Source organism: Cynocephalus volans, chromosome 1, assembly GCF_027409185.1.
Source record: "Cynocephalus volans isolate mCynVol1 chromosome 1, mCynVol1.pri, whole genome shotgun sequence".
Taxonomy (NCBI): Eukaryota; Metazoa; Chordata; class Mammalia; order Dermoptera; family Cynocephalidae; genus Cynocephalus; species Cynocephalus volans.
In genome coordinates, this window is record NC_084460.1 from 6,003,883 (window position 1) to 6,023,358 (window position 19,476).

Below are 19,476 nucleotides of genomic sequence, written 5' to 3' on the forward strand. Positions count from 1 at the left end.
CCAGCTTTCCAAGCCTTTGGCCAAACTGGAAAAAAGAAGAAAAATTGACCCGTAATGCCACCTCCCAAAGAAATCTACTATCAACATCTTGGTGTGAACCCTTTTTCTTAGTTGAAATACACACCTGTCTTTAAAGAAAAATGGAATCATAACATACATAATATTTTAACATGTTTCTCTTTTAGTATAGTCTTTTTCCATGCTACTAATATTCTTTCTTAATATTGCTCACATCCATGTAGGATTTCATTGTATGAACATACCCTAGTTTATCTATGTAGTGGTTAAGAGCATAGACTCTGAAGACAGACTGCTGGGGTTCAAATCCCAGATCTTCCAAGATTTACTGGCTGTGAAAACACGGGAAAGTGAGTAAACCTTCTGTGCTTTAGTTTTCTCACCTGTCAAATGGGGATAATAGTACTACCCTCATAGGGGAAATGACTTTATACATGTGACTCTGATGAGCAAATGACTTTATATATGTGAGGCACTTAGAATAATCTCTCAATGTTCTTATTTACCAACATTTTTGTTGAATATTAGGTTTGTTTCCAGGTTTTTCATTCTGACAAATACACTGTAATTAACACATGCTTAGTGCACTCTTAATTGCTTCCAAAGGAAATATTTGTGCTCACATTGAGGAATCTTTTCCAGAGTGAATCATGCACTCACTGTACATTGACTGTCCATATGTACAAAGCATTAAGTTATATACAAAGAAGAATGAACATAGTTCTCTTCCTTGTGACATTTAAAATGTAGTGGGGAAATGGGGAGAAAGGACACATGCACATACAAGTACAATGCTATGTAGAAAGAGTAGCACAAATGAAGAATGTGGGAGAGGAGCAGAGAAGAGAGAGTACCGTTAGCTAGAGGATCAAACCATTCAGTGAAAGAGAGACAGACGCCCTCCTCTGCAACCACCACCCTTAAAAGCCCCAAATCAGAATTCAGAATGGTTTCTGTTTGTCACGTTGAGAATGTGTTACCTCGAAAGAGAGCGCTCAGGGCTGTGTTCTCAAGTTAGAAGCTGGGATATGGGCATACATTGAAAGACCAAATATCTAGGAAATACGTTTTTCTGGAAAGGAAAGAACACATTTCACAGCTGAAAAGAGAAGTGAAAAATGAAACTAAAGAAGCATGAAGGTAATATTTACTTGCTAGATTTATACAGTGCCTACCTTTGGAAAAGCAGGGCTATAAATCCAGCATGTGACCTCCTAACACACATATACTCTGCCCTCAATTACCTGGCTCTTTGTGAATTATCTGCAGCACATTTTGCAATCATTTTACTGTCATTTTAAACTGTTCATCTACCCCACAGCCCCTCCCCCACCAGCTCACCCTCAGTCATCCCCTCAGAAGAGAGTGTGGGATAATGGTATCGGCGTGAGTTTGGGTCAGCTACTCCTGGGCTAAGTCCAGCCTCCACAGTTTATCAGCTGGGAGGCTTGGGACATGTAATTTAAGTCTCTAAGTTTCAGTTTCCACATCTGTAAAATGGAGACAATAATAACAATTACACCACCCACCTTATAGGGTTACAATGAGAATTAAGTGAGATAATGCCTGTAAAACACCTATCACAGTACCTGGTACAGAGGAATTGATAGTGTTAGCTCTTGTTATTATTCCTGTATTATAGCGTGTAAAGAGGAGGCAAACCAATTTTACTATTGGTTTAAATAGATAATCAGCTATATTGGGCTCTGAACACAGGCCAGTAATGCATCCTAAAGTAAATGGGAAATATCTGTATTTGTATCACTTCTGATTTTCTCTATTAGGTTGAAAGTTGAGTCTGAAAACACCACAGTTGCAAAGATGCTAGATTTCTCTTGTAACCAACAAAATCTAGACTGCTATTTACATCAGAATGAGGATGACTGATAAAGCTTAATACCTCTCCTGGGGGCACTGCATTTTAAACTGGGGCCAAAACCATTGGACAAAGGAATGAAGCAGGAGTGGTGAGGTTTCAGGTATCAACCAGGGGACAGAGGGAGGCATTTTGATAGTCAATTGCAGCTCGAAACCATTTCAAGCACATGTTCATTCATTCATTTATTCAACACATACTCGTATTTATTAGGTGCTTAAGACCTGCCAGTCATTGCTCCATGCATCTTTGAACAAAATGGACGAGAGGCTTGCCTTCATGGGGTTTACATTTCAGTGGGGAATACAGACAAAACAATAAAGTTAACGAACAAGAAAACTATATAATATGTTAGCTAAGGATTAAATAGCATGTAGAAAGTAGAGTAAGGGGAGATTGGGAGTGCTGGTAGGTTGGGCAGGTCACAGTACTAAATCAGGGGGAGGTCAGGGTGAGCTTAACTGAGGTGAGATTAAAGTCTTGAAGGAGGGGCTGAGCCCGTGGCCCACTCGGGAGAGTGTGGCGCTGGGAGTGCAGTGACGCTCCCGCTGCGGGTTCGGATCCTATATAGGAATGGCCGGTGCACTCACTGGCTGAGTACCGGTCACGAAAAAGACAAAAAAAAAAACAAAAAACGTCTTGAAGGAGGCGAGGGTTGCCAAGTGGAAGTCTTAAAAGAGTGTCAAGGCAGTGGGGACAGCTAGAGCAGTGGGCTCAAAGTGTGCATGTGTGTGTGTGTGTGATCATTTCTGGAGTGCTTGGGGAATAGCAAGGAGGCTAGTGCAGCTGAGCAAGGAGGGATGACAAAGAGAAGATGGACATGACCATTCCCAAAGGTCCTTGTAGATCACTGTAAGGACCTTGGCTTTTACTAAGTCACCTGGGGAGCCATTGGAGGGTTTCGAGCAGAGGAGTGCTGTGATGTGACATTTAAATAGATTACTCTGACTGTTGTACTGAGAATATATCAAAGAGGGAGGAGGAAGGGTGGCCAACTACTGCAGAAACCCAGGTGAAGGCTGTTGGCTCAGCTCTGGATGATGGCAGTGAAGGAACTGAGAAGTGGTCAGATTCTGGATTTACCTGAAGGTAGAGCCAACAGGACTTCCCGGTGGACGAGATGTGGGATGAGGAGAGAAAGGAGTCAAGAATGACTCCAGACTCTTGACCCGATCAACTGGAAGACTAGGTTGCCATCAACTGATACAGGAAAGGCTGTGTGAGGGGCAGGTTTTGCAGAGATCAGGAATTCAGCGGTTGGATATATTAGGTTTGAGATGTCTGTCTATTAAAACACCAAAGTGGAGACGTCAGGCTGGCTGATGGAAGAGTCTGGGCTGGAGATACAAATTTGATATAGACAGTTGCTTAAAGCCATACGAATGGATAGGGTCCCCCAGGAAATGAGAGTGGACGGGGAGGTGAGCAGTTCTAAGGGCAGGTAGGTAGAGGTTTTCCCAAGGGGGAGTTGTAGGCCCCTCAGAAAGGGCTCACGAAGAAGCCCTACTGTAGGGGAGCCCGGGCCTGCAGGGGGTGCCGTGGAACTTGCCGTGGCTGCAGTGAGTGATGGAGAGAAGGGTTTGCTTCTCCGGGAAGAAGAGGTGCTTGATAAGATTCCCGACGGAGTGGCAGAAACAAGAGAAGTAGGTAAGGACATCCTAGTAGAACACGTGCTCGGCTTCATTAGCAAACCTGGGTCTACTGATCTGCTCAGACATCTGGGCACCGCTGCCTGGCCTATGAGGCTCCGCCTCTCGGGCTCTTTCTCTCTCCCCGTCCCCCTCCCATCCTCGCCTGTCTGTCACTTCTACAACCGCTGATTATAATTGATCACACAGAATCACGGAATCACGGCTCATTTTGCCGTTTTGTTCAGTGGCCCGATCTGAAAAGAGACTCTGCTGGTTGGGCAGATGGTAGTCCCCCTCCTCGGAAAGCCGCTCACCGAGGCCTTCCCGGCGTCGCGGGCCCCCAGGGACGGCCGCCGCGGCGGGCCAGGGCGGGGGGCTGCAGGCCGGCGCGGGGCGCGAGGGGGCGTGCCGGCGCCAAAGCCCCCGGGCTCCCGCGCCGCCCCTCGGGCCCGCGGCCGGGGCTCGCTCCCTGACGTCATGCGGGCAGAGGGCTTCCTCGGGCGGCGGGCCCGGGGCGCCGGGCGGGTGCTCAGCTCGGGGAGCGAGCGGGCCGCCGTGCGCCGGCTCCTGCGCGCCGCCGCCACATCTGGAAGCGTTCAGCGCGTCTGCCCGGCGCGCCGGGCGGGCGGGCGCGGGCGCGGCGGGCTGGGCCGGGGAGTGAGCGCGGCGCTCTCGCGCGCCCGGTGTCTCCCTCTCCTGCCTCTGCAGAAACAGCTCCCTGCCAGAACGGCGCGCGGCGCGGCGCTCCCTCCTCCTCCTCGTCGCCCTCAGGAGTTGGCGGCTCTTTCTGACAGAAAAAAGCCGAGAGGGGCCTCGGGGAGGACTCGCAAGAGCGGGCCGAGACGCCTCAGCCCCCGCCGGCCCGGCCCACCCCGCGCCCCGTCTCGGCTCCGTGGCCCTCGCCGCCCCTCGTCGCTCTGCCTCCGAATTGTTTTCCCGAATGGTGTAGCCTTCCGAGGTGCGGGGCTCAATTCTTGGAAGGGGCCCGGATGTACCGAGGATGCACGACAGTCTCACTGAGGGAGGCGGCAGCGGGAGGCAGCAGTTCGCGGTGTTCGATGCGATAATGGGAATCAGGTAACCACCAACGGGAAGGAGAAACGCCGCGGATCACGGCGTGCTCGAATTTTGCACGAAAGCCGCCGACCTCGGAGGAGGGATTAAGCCAGACCCGCCTGGGGGGTGTTTTGACATTTCTTCCCCTCTGTGGCTTCTTCTGTTTTTGAGACAATTCTTGGTCAATGGTCAACGAAAATACGAGGATGTACATTCCGGAGGAAAACCACCAAGGTAAGGCCGCCGCCGCCGCCCCGCCGAGGCTCCCGCCGCTCTCCCGCCTCCTCCCCGCTGCCCGCGCCCCGGCCCGTCCCTGCCCGCCGGCAGGGGCCGCGTCCGAGCGCCCGGCGGGACCCGGCCGAGCCGCCGAGCAGCCCGAGCGGAAAATCCCCGCACCTCCCCTGGCCCGGCTTCTCGGAGCGTGTGTTTCCTACGAAAAGCCGGGCGAGGGGAAAAGTTCCCCAAGTGCCTGCTGCTGCCGCCTCGCCTCCCGCGCTCGCTTCCGAAGCCCGACCGTCCGGGCCCCGCGCGGGGAAGGGGCGCCGGGCCCGGTCCCCTCGCCCGGCGGGGCTGGGGCGCGGCTGGGAGCGCGCGCGCGCGCACCCCGCGCCAGGCCGGCCCCGCGCCCCGGGCCGCCCGGCGTCCGCTCTTTCCCGGGCCGCCCGGCGTCTGCTCTTCCCCCCGCCCTGCTCCGGGCCGCGCGTCCGAGGCACGGGTGGGGGTGGGGTGCGGATGTGCGTCTCAGCGCCCCCTCCCCCTCTCTGGTCCCCTCCCTCCAGGCTCACCTACACCCGCCCACCTCTCCACTGCTCTTGACCCCGAGTGCGCCCACGCCTCATGTCGTCTTATCTGCGCCCACATGTGGGCTAGCACCTGAGGATGTAAGCGGCTAGAATTCGGGCGGTGTGTGGGCTTTGCTTTTTCGTGTTTTGAGGAAATAACGAAAGGGTGTGACTGGCTCCCGCTGCTCCACACTATTGCCCCGTGTTTTCTGAGCATGTCCATCCCTGACATCAAGTGTCACCAGCTCCCACTGTGATGGTGAAAGGCGTTCAGGTAACTCCCCACTTCCTGGAAACTTTCTCTCTCACCCCCCATATTATCAAATTATTATTTTTGACATTGCTTAGCAGTTCAGGTTATGATGGGGTGTAGACAGGGTGGTCCCACTGGAGTGTCTTGCAACCTCCAGCTGCATCTCTTTCTTCTCACCGCGGGGCTCTGTCTCTTTGGGTGTAGTCTCCCAGTTCCCCAGGCCTCCCTGCTCGGCTCTTCCTCTCCAGCTCTTTCCCCAAATGAATGCCTGTGGCTGCTGGGCTCCGATCCTTCCCTGGCTACTTCCAAGTGATACCCTGAATACCAGCCTGATGGAAGGAGTAGTCTTCAGGTCTCTTTTGTTCAGCCTTCTCCCTCCTTTTGTCCCCATCTCCACCATTTGGGGACAGGGCCATTTCCCTTTAGAGCCAGAAGCTGCCGGCCAGCCCGCCTGCCTGCCTGGTCTCCATCCGCCCTGACACTGATTAGGGGCCAGTTGTCTCTCTGCTTGTCAGCTTGAGTGGCAGCATGGGGATTTTGGCCTCTTTTGGAAGAAAGAATCTTGTCAAGAGTCATGGGTTCTAGGGTGAGCCAGGACTTTGGGGTCACAAGGGCAGCTTCTGTCCTTGGATTTCTCTGCCTGGTGCCCCATTCCTCACCTTTTTCTAGCAGATGGAGTAGTGGATGGATTAGGAGGGGGGAATGAGACGTAAAAGAAAAGGTGGTGTTTTTGAAGAGAGGGGATGGATTGGATTACTCCCCTCCAGTTCTCAGAGAATGCTTGCTTTATCCACCTCCTCAGTCTAAGCAGCCTTGAAGAGGAGAGCTCAGTAGTATTGTCCTATTGCTACTGGCAATATACTGTGGTAATAATTTTTCACATGATAATAATCTTAGTTTACAAGGCTTCTTCTTAGTGCAGGATAAACCCCTTCTTAGACCATTTCCTTACTCTGTCTCATTTCTTTTGCCTCTTTGCCTCTCATCCCCCCCCCCCCCCCCACCATGCAGGGAGCAGACATTAAAAGTAGGAATGTCAACCCCCAGAGGTTCCTGAGAAAGATGGAGGGGAAGGGAGTGAGTGAGCAGCTGGCTGGGAGCTCTACCTTTCCAGCAACATGCCAACAAATGCTATGGCAACCTGAATTCCAGTTCTCTGTCTTGAAGCTGCAGTGATTATATAATTCACAGGAGCAGTTTTGTCTCCATTCCTAGATGCTGTTTTCAGGTGAAAGAGCACCGGAACCCGCCCCCCCCTCTATCCACTCTTCCTTGGTTGGTTGGCTGGCTGGCATTGCCCAGGGTTTTTTTGGGGGTGGGGGTGGGGGGTTGGGAGGAAGGTTGCAGAGGTGGGGAGGGCAGACCTGGAGGAGCATGAATATTTACAAGGAAGAGGTTGGTGTGGCTTAATAACTAAAGAGGCAGCGAAACATAATTGGGGGTTTCAGGAGACAGAAAAGAGGAGCCAAATGATTACCTCAGATCTGTGATGGTGATGAACCAGAGCGTGGAGAACCAAAAAAGTTGCCAGTGGCTGGGTTGTGCGTTCTTCTCTTTTCAACACACTTGAAGTCACTGAATGATCAGCCCTTTCTCTCCCAGCTTTTCAGTGGTTTGTGTATGTGTTTTGAGGGTCAGGCTGTGGGGACTGAGGTCAGCTTATTGGAACAGCCTGGAAGTTCACAGTACTGGCTTCTGAACCTGGGTTTCAGGCTAGAGGTGGCAGAGGCTAGCCTCACCTCACCTCTGCTCTAGTCCCATGCCAGCCTCCCACTTTAAAGGGCCGATTTTCCATTTCAGGCTTCAGCTAGCAAATGTCAACCATTTAACAAATAAAACATCAGAATGTCCCTTATCTGCTGGAGCCATGGCAGAGGGGAGAAATGTGTTCTGGGAGTAGAAGACACACTGTACTTTTCTTTTAACTACTTAGCGATACAGCAGAATAGTAATCATTATAATAAAGTAATAATAATGATCACAGTTAACTCTCTTTACAAATGGTCAAAGAACAATGTTGCTTGCATATCAGCTTGTGCAGGTTAAAGAAAGTGTGATATTAGCTTCGCTTTCTCTGGATACTGAATGGAGAAAACTGGAGAAAAAGGGCTATTGGAGTTTAAAATATTGTTCCTAGTATTGCTCAGGTACTTTTCAATGTATCAGAATATGACAATAGAATACATTAAGAAGAATTCATTATTTCCATCGAATACAGGATTTGAATGTGTTCCTGTACACACACACTGAATAAGGAAAAGCTATTTATTTATTTTTGTTTTTGTTTGTTTTCTTTATCTTAGGAAAAGCTATTTAAAATAGATTACACAAGAGCCTAATGCACTTCAGACACCCAAGGTGTTAAAGACAGGAATATTGATAATGCAGTTCCCTAAGACTGTTTGGACATTTCCATCTCATGTTAAGTGGAGATTTGTTCTGTACAGGTAGATGCTACAGGTATAGTACTTTGCAAATGCTCACCCTGGAGCCATTTTTCAGTCTTGGTGATGACTTAGGACTCTTCTTCAATTTTCTCTTTGATGTAAAAGTGCTGGAGGTGGTTCTTCTGTGAATAAGACCCACTAAAGGGTCCGAGGAGCATACTGAATGGAGATTTTTGAGGCCCTGCTGATCTTTGGATCTCCACTTCCTAGTACAGGCCCCAGCTCATTCCAGGGCCTTAATACGTGACAATGAATGCCTGCACGAATGAATGAATACAGACCCCCGGAAGACCCACAGTGGAGGTGGCTTCTGCCTCTTCCAGTAGGTGGTGCTACAGGGCTTATGAGTCAGGAAAGGGGCTCCTGGGTCAGTCTGCTGAGGAAGGGTGTTGGGAGAATTTGGAGACGGTCTCCTGTTGGAGCTGTGTTCTTTCGCCATGCCCACAATGCCCTGGTACAGGTAACCTGAAAGACTGGTGTGTGCTTCCAGGCCACCACACACACCAGAGCTCCTCATAGTATTGCTGAGGGACCCAAGTCCCTCAGTGACCTTTCCACTCTTTGGTAATGAAAACCCACTTTGAATTTCTCCCATTCTGTTTCTCACTCTTACCTCAGACTTCTGTTTATCTTTAGCACAGACAGCATCCTATCAAGCCTTGAGGGAGCCTTTTGGGTGATTAGCTGAACTTGTTATGGCCTTATATTAATTTTCTCCCTGATTTACCATGGATGGTTTAGTAATCAGTGGTTCCCAAGCTCAGTGGAGCATGAGGCGACTTGAAATTTGGGGTCTGGAAACTCTAACCTGTGGGGTTACAAAGCTTGTCAGCTCAAAGGCAAGAAAACATTTTCCTAACTTTGTTAGGGGAAAAAAAAACAAAAACAACTGTGTATACTTCACAGCTGATTTCTGTTTATGAGTCTGCCTGGGTCTCCTGCTGGGTAATGGCAGAAAAGCTCCAGGGACCTAGGTTAGGAAGTACCTGAGATTTGTTTTAATTTCCAGTGATGTTTTTGAACTCCTGGTGTTTTTTTTTTTTATTTCATTCTTCACTTGGGTTTTTTAGTTGTTGTGGCAAGTTCTATGAGGCCTGAGAAACCCTTTCTACTGTGTTAAGAAGGGGTGAGTGGCTAGCAGCACTTTCTTCCTTTTACAGTAATTCTCCTGGCCTGATATTGCAGCTGTTTGTTATACTGGAGTTACAGGTCAGCCAGCGTCATCCTAACTCTTCCTTGCCAGGACTCTGAAATCAGTGCTCAGCATTTAAATTCAGGAGGCAATTTTATTTTCCAATATGGACTAAAGAAAGCTTATAGACTGTTTGGGAAACACCTGCAGTCTTCACAACAAGACTAATTAGCAAAATAATCACACTGATTTAGTCTGTTTCTAGATTCCATCCTTACTGTTGCCTACGTTAACGTTGGGCACTGTGGAAGAGAGCAGAAGATTGATTAAAAAAAAAAAAGGCATGGGGAATTGTTTTGCAAAATATCAGGTGCTAAATATTTAGCGATTAAGTGCTAAACATTCTGGTAATGAAACAATACTCTGAGCCATGGCTGTCATTAAAATAATTTAGTAAACACCTGTTTACGTGTACCTCAAGGTTAGATACTGTATAAAACAAGTAAAAGTGACAGGTCCCTCTGGGAGAATAATGTTTTTCAGTGCCGTTTCGAAGCCAGGCATAGGCTTCAACTGAACCCACTGCAGAAAAAGCAAAACGGAAGTCTGAAACAATCAATGCGATCATTTGAACCTGAAACCCACACACCATGGGAGAGGTCTTCTGTGTGTTTTGATTCCCAAATAGGGTGCTTATTTGCACAAGACCACGTCTAGTAAGCCAGTATGGATGCAGGCCTGGAGCATGTCGGCAGACCCCAGTTGCTTCTACAGTTTAGGAGCAGTTTGGGAGCTGCTTATTAGGCAGGAAGGGAAGTGGAGCAGGTTCTCCGTTGCCCCCTTTTCACAGCCCAAAAAGGGCGAGAGCCTTGGGACGCTTGAGAGCCTTGCTTCAGTAGAGCTTTGTATACTGGGTGGGTGGGATCCCAGCTGGGAGATGGGAGCCCAGGATGACTTCACAGGGAAGCAGAGTTGTGAAATGGCTTGAGCTTCCGAGAGCCGGGGTTGTGGAAGATGAGGCAAAGCAGGGAGAGGTCCATCTGACTGGCGTGTCTGGGGGGGAGTTTGGGGACAACGTCATAGGTCATGGGGGTACTCAGATACTACTTGTGGAACTGAACTAAACTTAAACAGGGATTTAAGAGAGTAAAAGGAGAGAAGTTTGGGCCTGGAGATCAGGAGTCAAACAAAGGTTGAAAATAGGCCTGTACTTCCCCAGAGACCAAGGGAACTGAAGGAGTAGCTAATCTGGCTTCAAACAGAGGAAGAGGGTGAGGAAAGGAGGGGTTAACTGGCAAAAAACCAAAACCCTTTAGTCCCTCCCCTTCCAAAGCTCTCACAACCCAGTATTCTCCATAACACATTCACTTGAAAATGATCTTGTGCTGGGGGGGGGGTGGGGTGTGTGTGCTGGGTGTGTGTGTGTGTGTGTGTGTGTGTGTGTGTGTGTGAGAGAGAGAGAGAGAGAGAGAGAGAGAGAGAGAGGGAGAGAGGTTCTAGTGCTGGGTGTGTGTGTGTGTGTGTATGAGAGAGAGAGGGAGAGAGGTTCTAGTGCTGGGTGTGTGTGTGTGTGTGTGTGAGAGAGAGAGAGAGGGAGAGAGGTTCTAGACCCATGTTCTTTGAAGGGTTTGTCAAACATAGAATAAGTGTAATGTTTCTTTGGAAATTTACTTTATAGAATCAAAACATTTTATGGGCTAAGGAGCCTTAGGGACAAACTGCATTTCCAGTTGAGAAAACAGGCTCCTAAAGGGTCACTCAGGCAGAGACATGACTAAAACAAGGTCTTCAGGCTCTTTATTCACCTGCCTTTTGTTGACCACACTTGGTGCATGTTAACCCCTGAGAGAGCTTTGCTTAGTGCTGGTTGAATTTTCCTTGTAAACCTATAGCCTCTCCCTGTTCTTCCTCTCCCTCCCGCCACTTTGTACTGCCACTGCCTCAAATAATTTCTGAAATGTTAGATTTAGGAACAAAGTTGGGAGGGTGGGGCTGAGGGATCTGTCATTGGAAAGGTTTAAAAATAATTTCTCAGACTACAGAGCAAAAGTTGATACGTGTCTGCAATAAACTCCTACAAAATTCATGTCACTATTTTGTCTGCAAACAGATCTGCCTCTATGCCTTTTTTATTGGCTGGCTTCCCTTCTGCCCCAATCTAGGCTTTTTTCAGCCCCTTTGAGAGAGTGGGGTGGAGATGAGAAGCCAGGCTGTGCTGTAGGACTTCCCTTGGTGAGCATTCAGGAATTTGTCATGGACTGGCCAGCTTTGCTGTTGGCCATGCACAGACACAGATTAGCTCCAGGGTAGGAAACCTGGGATGTTTAGGTTGCAGCTGGCCAGAGGACGGGCTGCTGTGTACTCTGAGTTGGGTGAAGAAAAGTTCTTCCTGTTCACTTGTTGGGGTTGGTCTCCTAGGACCCCCTACCTATTCCCAGAAGGCATTCCCAGGAGTGATGGTTTAGACCCAGCACATGGAAGAGAATTCACCTACAATCTGCCTCTGACATTCCTATCAACCTTGTGTTCCTTGGCTGGCTTGTTTGAAGGCCTTTGAGGCTGCCTTAGTCTAGCTTTAAGACAGAAGCATGCACCAGACTCATACTTAGGGATGTGGCCTTTGAGCTCCCTGGAGGAAGCCATCATTTCAGAACATAGTGTTATGATAATTTCATGAAATATTCAAGCTGCCAATTTACCAACGGGGGTTTCTTTTAATACACTCGGCTCCGCTTGGTATTGCCCGCTTGAACCTAGCTAAAAGGAAAATAAAACAATCTTGTCTTCTGTCCTTTAGAGAACCAAGCCAAAACTCAGACAGTAAATGAATGTTCTTCCCTGTATTGCCTGTGGGCAGAAATGTTGACTTGATTACTCAATTAAGCTCTATTTACTTTTTAACCATTGTGTCATGTTCAGTCATTTATATTGTTTTTTTCTTCCAAAATAATCCCGTTGGGCCGAAGCCTTTTAAAGACATTATTTAGCAAAAGTAGCAAAATAAATAACTAAAAAATAAGGCTGTAGCTAGAGAAATGACTTGGGTCACATTCTTTGACTTGATCTCTTTCTGTGAAAGTTTTGAAGAATAGTCTCATTTTTTTCATCTGCAAAATGGAGATGATAATCCTTAACCAGTCAACTTCACAGGGTAGCCGAGAGGCTCCAAATGGGAGAATGAGTGTAAATCACTGTGCAAATGTCAGTTATTCTTACTCTCCTTGTCAGAGAGCAAAGCACCAGAGTTTGAAAAAGCAGCACTGTGAAACAACTTTCCCAGCATTTCAAACAACTTTGTAGGTGTTGTTGGAGGGCTGACATTATTCAATATTTTAAAGATGAAAATGTAAAAACAAAGAAACAAGAGGCTGAGATGGTCTGGCTGATACCAGAATAATCAAGGAGGAAGTAAACAATCAGTCAAGATAAGCTTGATATTTTGACATAGAGAGTCTACTGATTTTCTTGACCACTGGGCCAGTAGGACCCGAGGACTGTGGGCCCTTCTGGACTACTGTTTTCCAGCCCAAGGGTCAGGGCCGGATGAGAGCAGGAGGGATATCACCTCGGCAAACAAACATCTCCTCACTATCTGACATGAATTCTGCAAGCCTAAATTCAATATTCCAGTACAAAAGGACAGACTACCTGGAAAATAAAACTTTGCTTCAAAAGTAAATATTAGCTTTGGAAAATAAACTAATTTTTTTTAATTGCAAAAGTGCTGGAGGTTTGTTGGGGACAGTTACATACAGCTCCTTGAGACAGTTATCAAAATAGTAAAGGACTTTAATAATCACATTTTTTTTTTTTTTTTTTGGTCTTTTTGTGACCGGCCGTACCATGCTCAGCCAGTGAGCGCACCGGCCATCCTTACATAGGATCCGAACCCGCGTCGGGAGCACTGCTGCGCTCCCAGCGCCACACTCTCCCGAGTGCGCCACGGGGTCGGCCCTTAATAATCACACTTTAAGTGACAGGATTAGCCTTTAGTTTTCAGAGCAAAAATACTCTTCATCAGAAAGTATGCTGGGAAACTTTGCATTCCAGTTTGCGCCTTGCTGTCCTCCCAACCTCGCTCCTATGAGCTGTGGAGCCATACATGTTTTAATTTTATTTAAAGAAAAAAAAAAACTATATTGAAGAATAACATCTACCTTTTATATTTTTAGAATGGGGCAGGAGTAATATACAGCATTTATTGAATGCCCAGCATGTCTCAGGTGATGTCCTTGGTGCTTTATATGCTTAATATAATTTCATCCTTACACCAATCCTATGAAGTGGGTATTAATGATTTTTTCAGGTGAGGAAACTGAGGACCAAAGATCTTAAGTAATGTTGCTAAGGTCTGTTGGACTGAATTTAACTTAAACATTTGTTCTTTCTGTTGTTTCTCCATGTGAGGAACAGTAGAAAGAGGAACACACTGCCCATCTGTCTCAGGGAAACTACCTTGTCCTAGCCTTATGGAAACTTGCTTAGATTTGCTTTATGGAAACTTCTGCTTCTGCTGGTCAGGTGTAATGGATAAAGAACTGAATACTTGTTCTTACTTGACAGCTGCTATTTTGTCACTCCACACGGCCTCTCCTCCTAGTCCCATCCTCTAGCTACTTACTTATTCCTGTGGTTTCTGCCAGGGCCCTCTTTGGGTCTTCAGATCCCTCTGGACCTTCATGGAAGACCTAAATCAGTAAGCCTTGTCTTTGAGGTGACCACTTCATGGCATGGCCCCTTCACAGGCCTTGCTTTGCTACCCATTTTTAGGATGTCTTCTCAGTAACTCCCTGCTGGTAAATAGGCACTCTCCATTCTCAAGCAAGTTTCCGATGAGTTCAGGGGAACATCCTTGCAAACTGAGCTCCCTGAATTTTGTGCATTATTTATTTATTATTTTTTAATAGCAGCTGTGTTGAGATATAATTCACATACCATAAAATTCACCCTTTTAATGTGTACAGTTCCATGTCTTTTAGGATATTTATAGAGTTGTGCAAGTGTCACCGCTATCTAGTTTCCAAACATTTTCATCAGCCCAAAAAGAACCCTGTACCCACTGGTTGTTGCTCTTCATTCCCCCCTCCCTCCAGCCTTTGGTAATTTACTTTTGTCTCTGTGGGGTTTTGTGCATTTTTGACAGCAACAATAATTCTACAGTTGGAGTTTGCCATGTAGTCTACTTGTTGGCAACACATCTCATGAATTTCAGACTTAGGTATATCATGACAATCTATGTGATAAATGATGGAGTTAAAAGGAAGCATATGAAATAAGTCAGGGATCTGGGTATCATTTGGAGGTGGGATTAAGCACTTACTTAGAAGTGCTTTCTTAGAGTTTTTCTTTTATGTATCTCAGTAAAGATAGGTCTGTAAGTCAGACCTACTAATGGTTGAAGAAAAGAATTATGATCTTTAAAAATTTTTTTCATTGTGGTAAAATATAACATAAAATGTGCTATTTAAACCATTTAAAATTTGTACGATTCATTGCATTAAGAACATTCACAATGTTGTCCAATCAGCACCACTATCTAATTTCAAAAGATTTTCACTACCCCAAACAGAAACTCTGTAAGCATTAAACAATAACTCCCTAACCCTCCTTCTCCCAGTCCCTGGTAACACCTAATCTACTTTCTGTCTGTATGTATTTGCCTCTTCTAGGTACTTCATGTAAGTGTCCTGTTGTGTCTGGCTTACTTCACTTAGCATAATGTTTTCAAGGTCCCCCCATGTTGTAACATGTATCAGAACTTCATTCCTTTTTATGGCTGAATAATATCCCATTGTAAGTATATACCACATTTTGTTTATCCATTCATCTGTTGATGGACACTAGGGTTGTTTCCACCTTTTGGCTATTGTGACTAATGTTGCAGTGAACATTGGTGTGTAAGTATCTGTTTAAGTCCCTGCTTTCAATTCTTTCAGGTATATATCTAGGAATGGAATTGCTGGGTTTAAATTATGACGTTTTGGTTATGAGTCCATTTACTTGTGTGGCTCCCCAAGTTTGAATCCCATATAGATGAGAGTAAGCTTTGGGAAATGCCATTGTGGCAGTAGTGAGGGTATTTCCTCTGGGCTACCAGTGCCTATATCAGAAATTTGACTTTAATTGGGTGTTTAACAATCTAGCAGCTGCCTTTTAATGAGGAGTGACTGATACTGCCTCTGTTCCAAAAAAAAAAAAAAAAAAAAGGAGGATCTCCACATCCAGTTCAGCTTCCACCTCTGTGCCCAACTGGGTTTTGTAACTTGACAGGAAATGGGTGTTTGGCAAGACAAAGCTATTTAGTCTGTCTCTGTCTCTCCCTCTGCCTGTCTGTCTAATCCAGGAGCACCTGTGCTATGGACAGAGATACCAACTCTGACAGTCCTCAGGACAGTGGGAGAGGATGGCTTCCCCCAACATGTGGTTGGGTCCAAGCTCAGTGGGCTGTGTGGAGTGAGGCAGCTGCGTGTCTGTGCTGGCCAAGGGGCAGCCCCTTTCTGTTTTCAGCCTTAAAGCTGCCTTCTGGGGGGAAAAGAGGTGTCCCAGGGCTCACACCTGACCCTCATACATCTAAAGTCTGGACAAGGGAGGCAAAAACATGAGAAGAAAAGTAAACCGTAAGGAGAGAGAATCAGGAAAAGAGGAAAGAGAGAGAAAAGAAAGCGGGGACTAATGAGCAAAGGGAGACACGTATTATAGGCCCTTTGCTGTGGGTTCGTGGCCCAATTAAAGGACTCTGGAAGCCTCTTTCCAATCTTGGGATGGCTGTTTTTTTGTATCCTTTTTCTCAAAAGTATTAATATTGATGGCTGCATTTCTATGTGAGCATGCTGACCTCTGCTAATCTGTGGAAGAAATAAACACACACGTTGGTGCCTCAGCTGAACTCAACAATCAGAGACCTGGGTATGTGCAAAAAATGCACAGGCTCACAGAGGTGGGTGAAGCTCCGCTGTTTCACACTTTGAAGGCCAGCTCACTTAGTTTTATCCAGCTATTAGTGAATTCTCTCATGTGGGCTCTTCCCTGCACCTGCTTGTAGGTGTGGCTTGGCCACTGTCCTGAGTGGAATGTTGCACAGTGTCTCTCCAAGGTTGAAGCTTCTATTGCCCTGTCTGGCTGCTTGAGACATCCTGGGATCCAAGCTCCACATCTGAATGGATTGCAGTGATTCAAATCTCATATGTGGTCTGCAGTGGACAGGATCTTGAGCCTCTGTTTTTCAATTATTAAGAAATGCAAAAATTTTGACCTATGCCCAGCTGTCTGAAAGACCAGAGGATAGGAAGCCTTTTCCCGGATAAGTTGACTGCAAAAGATCTCTGAAAATATCATCTCATGTCAATTGTGATGAAAACAATCCTATATAGTTTTTTCCCCTGGAATTGGAACGGTTAGTCATTAGCAAAAAGATATTGAGCATCTGCTATTTGTAAGGCAGTTTGCTTATAGCATCTGTGGATTCAAGGGGACCTTACAGCCCCTCAGTTATCCCTTCCTTTAAGGAGTGTATCGTCTAGTAGGAGGTGAGTTAGGTACCCACATCCACAGACACACAGACATCCACAACTATAATAAAATGCAGAATATGCTTGATGTCACAAGGAGATAAAGATGAAGTGCTCACAGATTTAAAGAACGAGGGTGACACAGTCAGATGGAACAAATGGAGAAACCATATATGAAGGTGGTGGCATAGCTGAACCTTGAAGGGTAGACAGAAATGGGGTAGAGACGTTCCCAGTAGAAAGGGTGGTATGGTCAACAATGTATTGATAGACATACGCATTGGATTTTAAAGGAATAGTGAGGTGAGTTTGGCTAGAGCACAGATTATGTATGGGAAGGGGGAAGTGAGGGAAAAGGTTGGGATGGCAGGACAGGGGTAATGTGGAGAGATCTGTGTCAGGCTGAAGAGTTTACATGTCATCTGTAGGCAATGGAGGGCCCTTTGAAGTGTTTGAGTGAGGGAAGGTGTGATCAGAGCTGCTCTTCCAAAAGAGTAGTCAGGCAGCAGGGTTGAGTATGAGGTGGGAGAGCTAAGACTGCAGGTACAAGGACAGTTCCAAGGCTTTTGCTACTGTACAGGCCAGAGAGGGAGGAGGGATTTCCCAACAGAAAGCCAGAGGGCAAGGGAGCCCTTTGATATTATCTAGATGGGAAGGGTAGAGGGTGTACTTGGAGGGCAAATAGAAGATACCCAGCATGCATGAAGAATTAGAGTTTTTTTTTAAGAAGGTGATAGTTGAATCTGTGGAAATGATGAAATTATTAGGGGAGAGAACAGAGAGAAGGAATGATGCAGGACTGAAGATAGAGCCATTGCATTTCAGGACAGGAAGAGACAGAGCAGGCAGCGAGGTAGGATGAGAGCCTCACTGCTGCAGGGTCATGGAAATAGGCAGGAGAGCATTTCAAGGAGGTTGTCCCTGTCAGTGTTGAATGCAATAGTGAGAAGGAAAGGTGAGAACTAAGAAAAAGCCCACTGGATTTGATGATTTGGATACTGTCAGTGTACTTTGAGAGTGGGTTCAGGTGACCGTTGTCCAGTCAGTATGCACAGTGCTGAGGAGTGGTGGGTGTGGGTAGAGGTGGCACACAGGGACCACTCATTTGAGAGTTCTGGCTGTGAAGGAAAGAAGAGGGCAGGGATTTGTTGGCACAGGAGAAGTTGGAAAGGTAAGAGAGGTGGGCTGTTGATGAAGCAGACCTGGAAGAGGGCAGTAGGCAGTGGGGTCAGGGACAGGAGCAGAAGGTTTAACCCCAGCAAAAGAGGTGGGATTCTGTCTTCAGAAACAAACATTAGGTAAGCTGAGGATGAGAAAATGTGGAGTGGTATTGGGGGTGGTGGCTGGAAGAGGGAATAGGGTCTCGGGGAGGGTGTGCTGGTTCCTGAGAGAGATGAGGGGGGCTGGAGTGGAGTCTGAGCTTGGGGAGACTGGGAGAGGTGACAGTCAGTGGGAAACAATATGGGACATCCCAAAGAAATCACTAGGGGTTCCTGAGTCTCAGAGGACAGCCAGTGAGGTCAGGAAGCATGAGTTAGGGGCTAGCAATGATCAGCATCCCTAGAGAAAGTTTACTCATGATTGAGTTTGGCAAAGCGAGACAGACACTAACTAGGTCAAGCGGCAGGGGACTCCAGCTCTGTAAGGAGACCTGAAAAACTAGAGGTGGTGTGGGAGAATCCACGTGAGAATGGAGGTCCTAGGACACATAATTCTAGTAGGAGTCAGGGAGTCTGAACCCTCCAATCCACTTCTTTTCACATGGATTATTCATCAGAGTAGCTGGTTGGTCCGTGGAGCTCCAAGTGGGTGTACAAAGGGGTAGGTGGACTTTCCTTACGAAGCGTGAGAATAGGAAGAAGATGGCAAGACTGGGTGGTGCAGACAGTGGAAGTTTAAGGAAGGTAGGCTTAGGGTAGTGGAGTAGGATGTGTGTGTACGTGTGTGCGTGTGTACGTGTGTAAGGGTAGGCACATGAAGAGAAATGTCACTGGCTTCACAATTTGGCCTACTCAGGGTCTTCTGGGTGCAGACACAAAAGCAGAGAGCCCATGGCCCAGAAACCTGAGTTCATGTTCAAGACATGGATGGGAGGAAGCAGGTGACGTGAGGGCTGGTGTAGAGTTGGGCATCAAACACTAGGCTTTTCTTAGACTGTCTTGGGCATCATAAGAAGCTGCCAGCCCAGGTCATGGAGCAACACTAGAGGAGGCGGTTCAGGTTGGAAGTGGCAGCCTTTGAGCACTCAGCTGGAGAATGCTTGCCTCCTCTGTGTTGTTCCCACCCTACCTCTCCATGCCCCCCATCCAACCAAGCCAAGCTTCCCAGCCTATGATATTGGCTCCCTGGAGGTCCAGTTAGAGTTTGTAGAATGTTAAGCCCTATGATTTTTATGTCTTTATTATTACATCAGAATATCAAATTTCTGAGCACAGAACATTTTTTTTTCTTTATCCTCTCCCTACAACAAAATTTTTATAAACCACTGGAAAATCTCAGGTTGGATCCCATTTGAGCTTTGCAATGCCTGGATTTCCCTGTAATCAAAAAAACAAAAGCAAAAACAAAAAAACCAATGATGATATCTGGAGTGTTTCATGAAAAGATATGAGTTTTTGGTGCCTAGGATAATAATACTCTTTGAATGCCATGAAAATATGCTCTGCTAGTTGACTCTGGGTTTACTCTTGGTACAGGAAGTACCCCAGACTCTGCCCCAGTCCCTGTTGCATGTGTAGGGGACTCAGGTTGTGAGGGGTTGGCAGGCAGTGTT

At 46.9% G+C, this 19,476-nt stretch overlaps 1 protein-coding gene across 1 annotated transcript in view; it reads left to right on the top strand.

Moving 5' to 3' along the window:
• Positions 1-4,766: 4,766 nt before the first annotated feature.
• The window catches only part of CACNA1C (calcium voltage-gated channel subunit alpha1 C), a 609,830-nt gene continuing 595,120 nt past the window's right edge, over positions 4,767-19,476 (top strand). The window contains exon 1 of the mRNA XM_063076446.1: positions 4,767-4,815. Coding sequence (XP_062932516.1) covers positions 4,767-4,815 — 49 coding nt within the window. The remainder of the gene's footprint in view (positions 4,816-19,476) is intronic.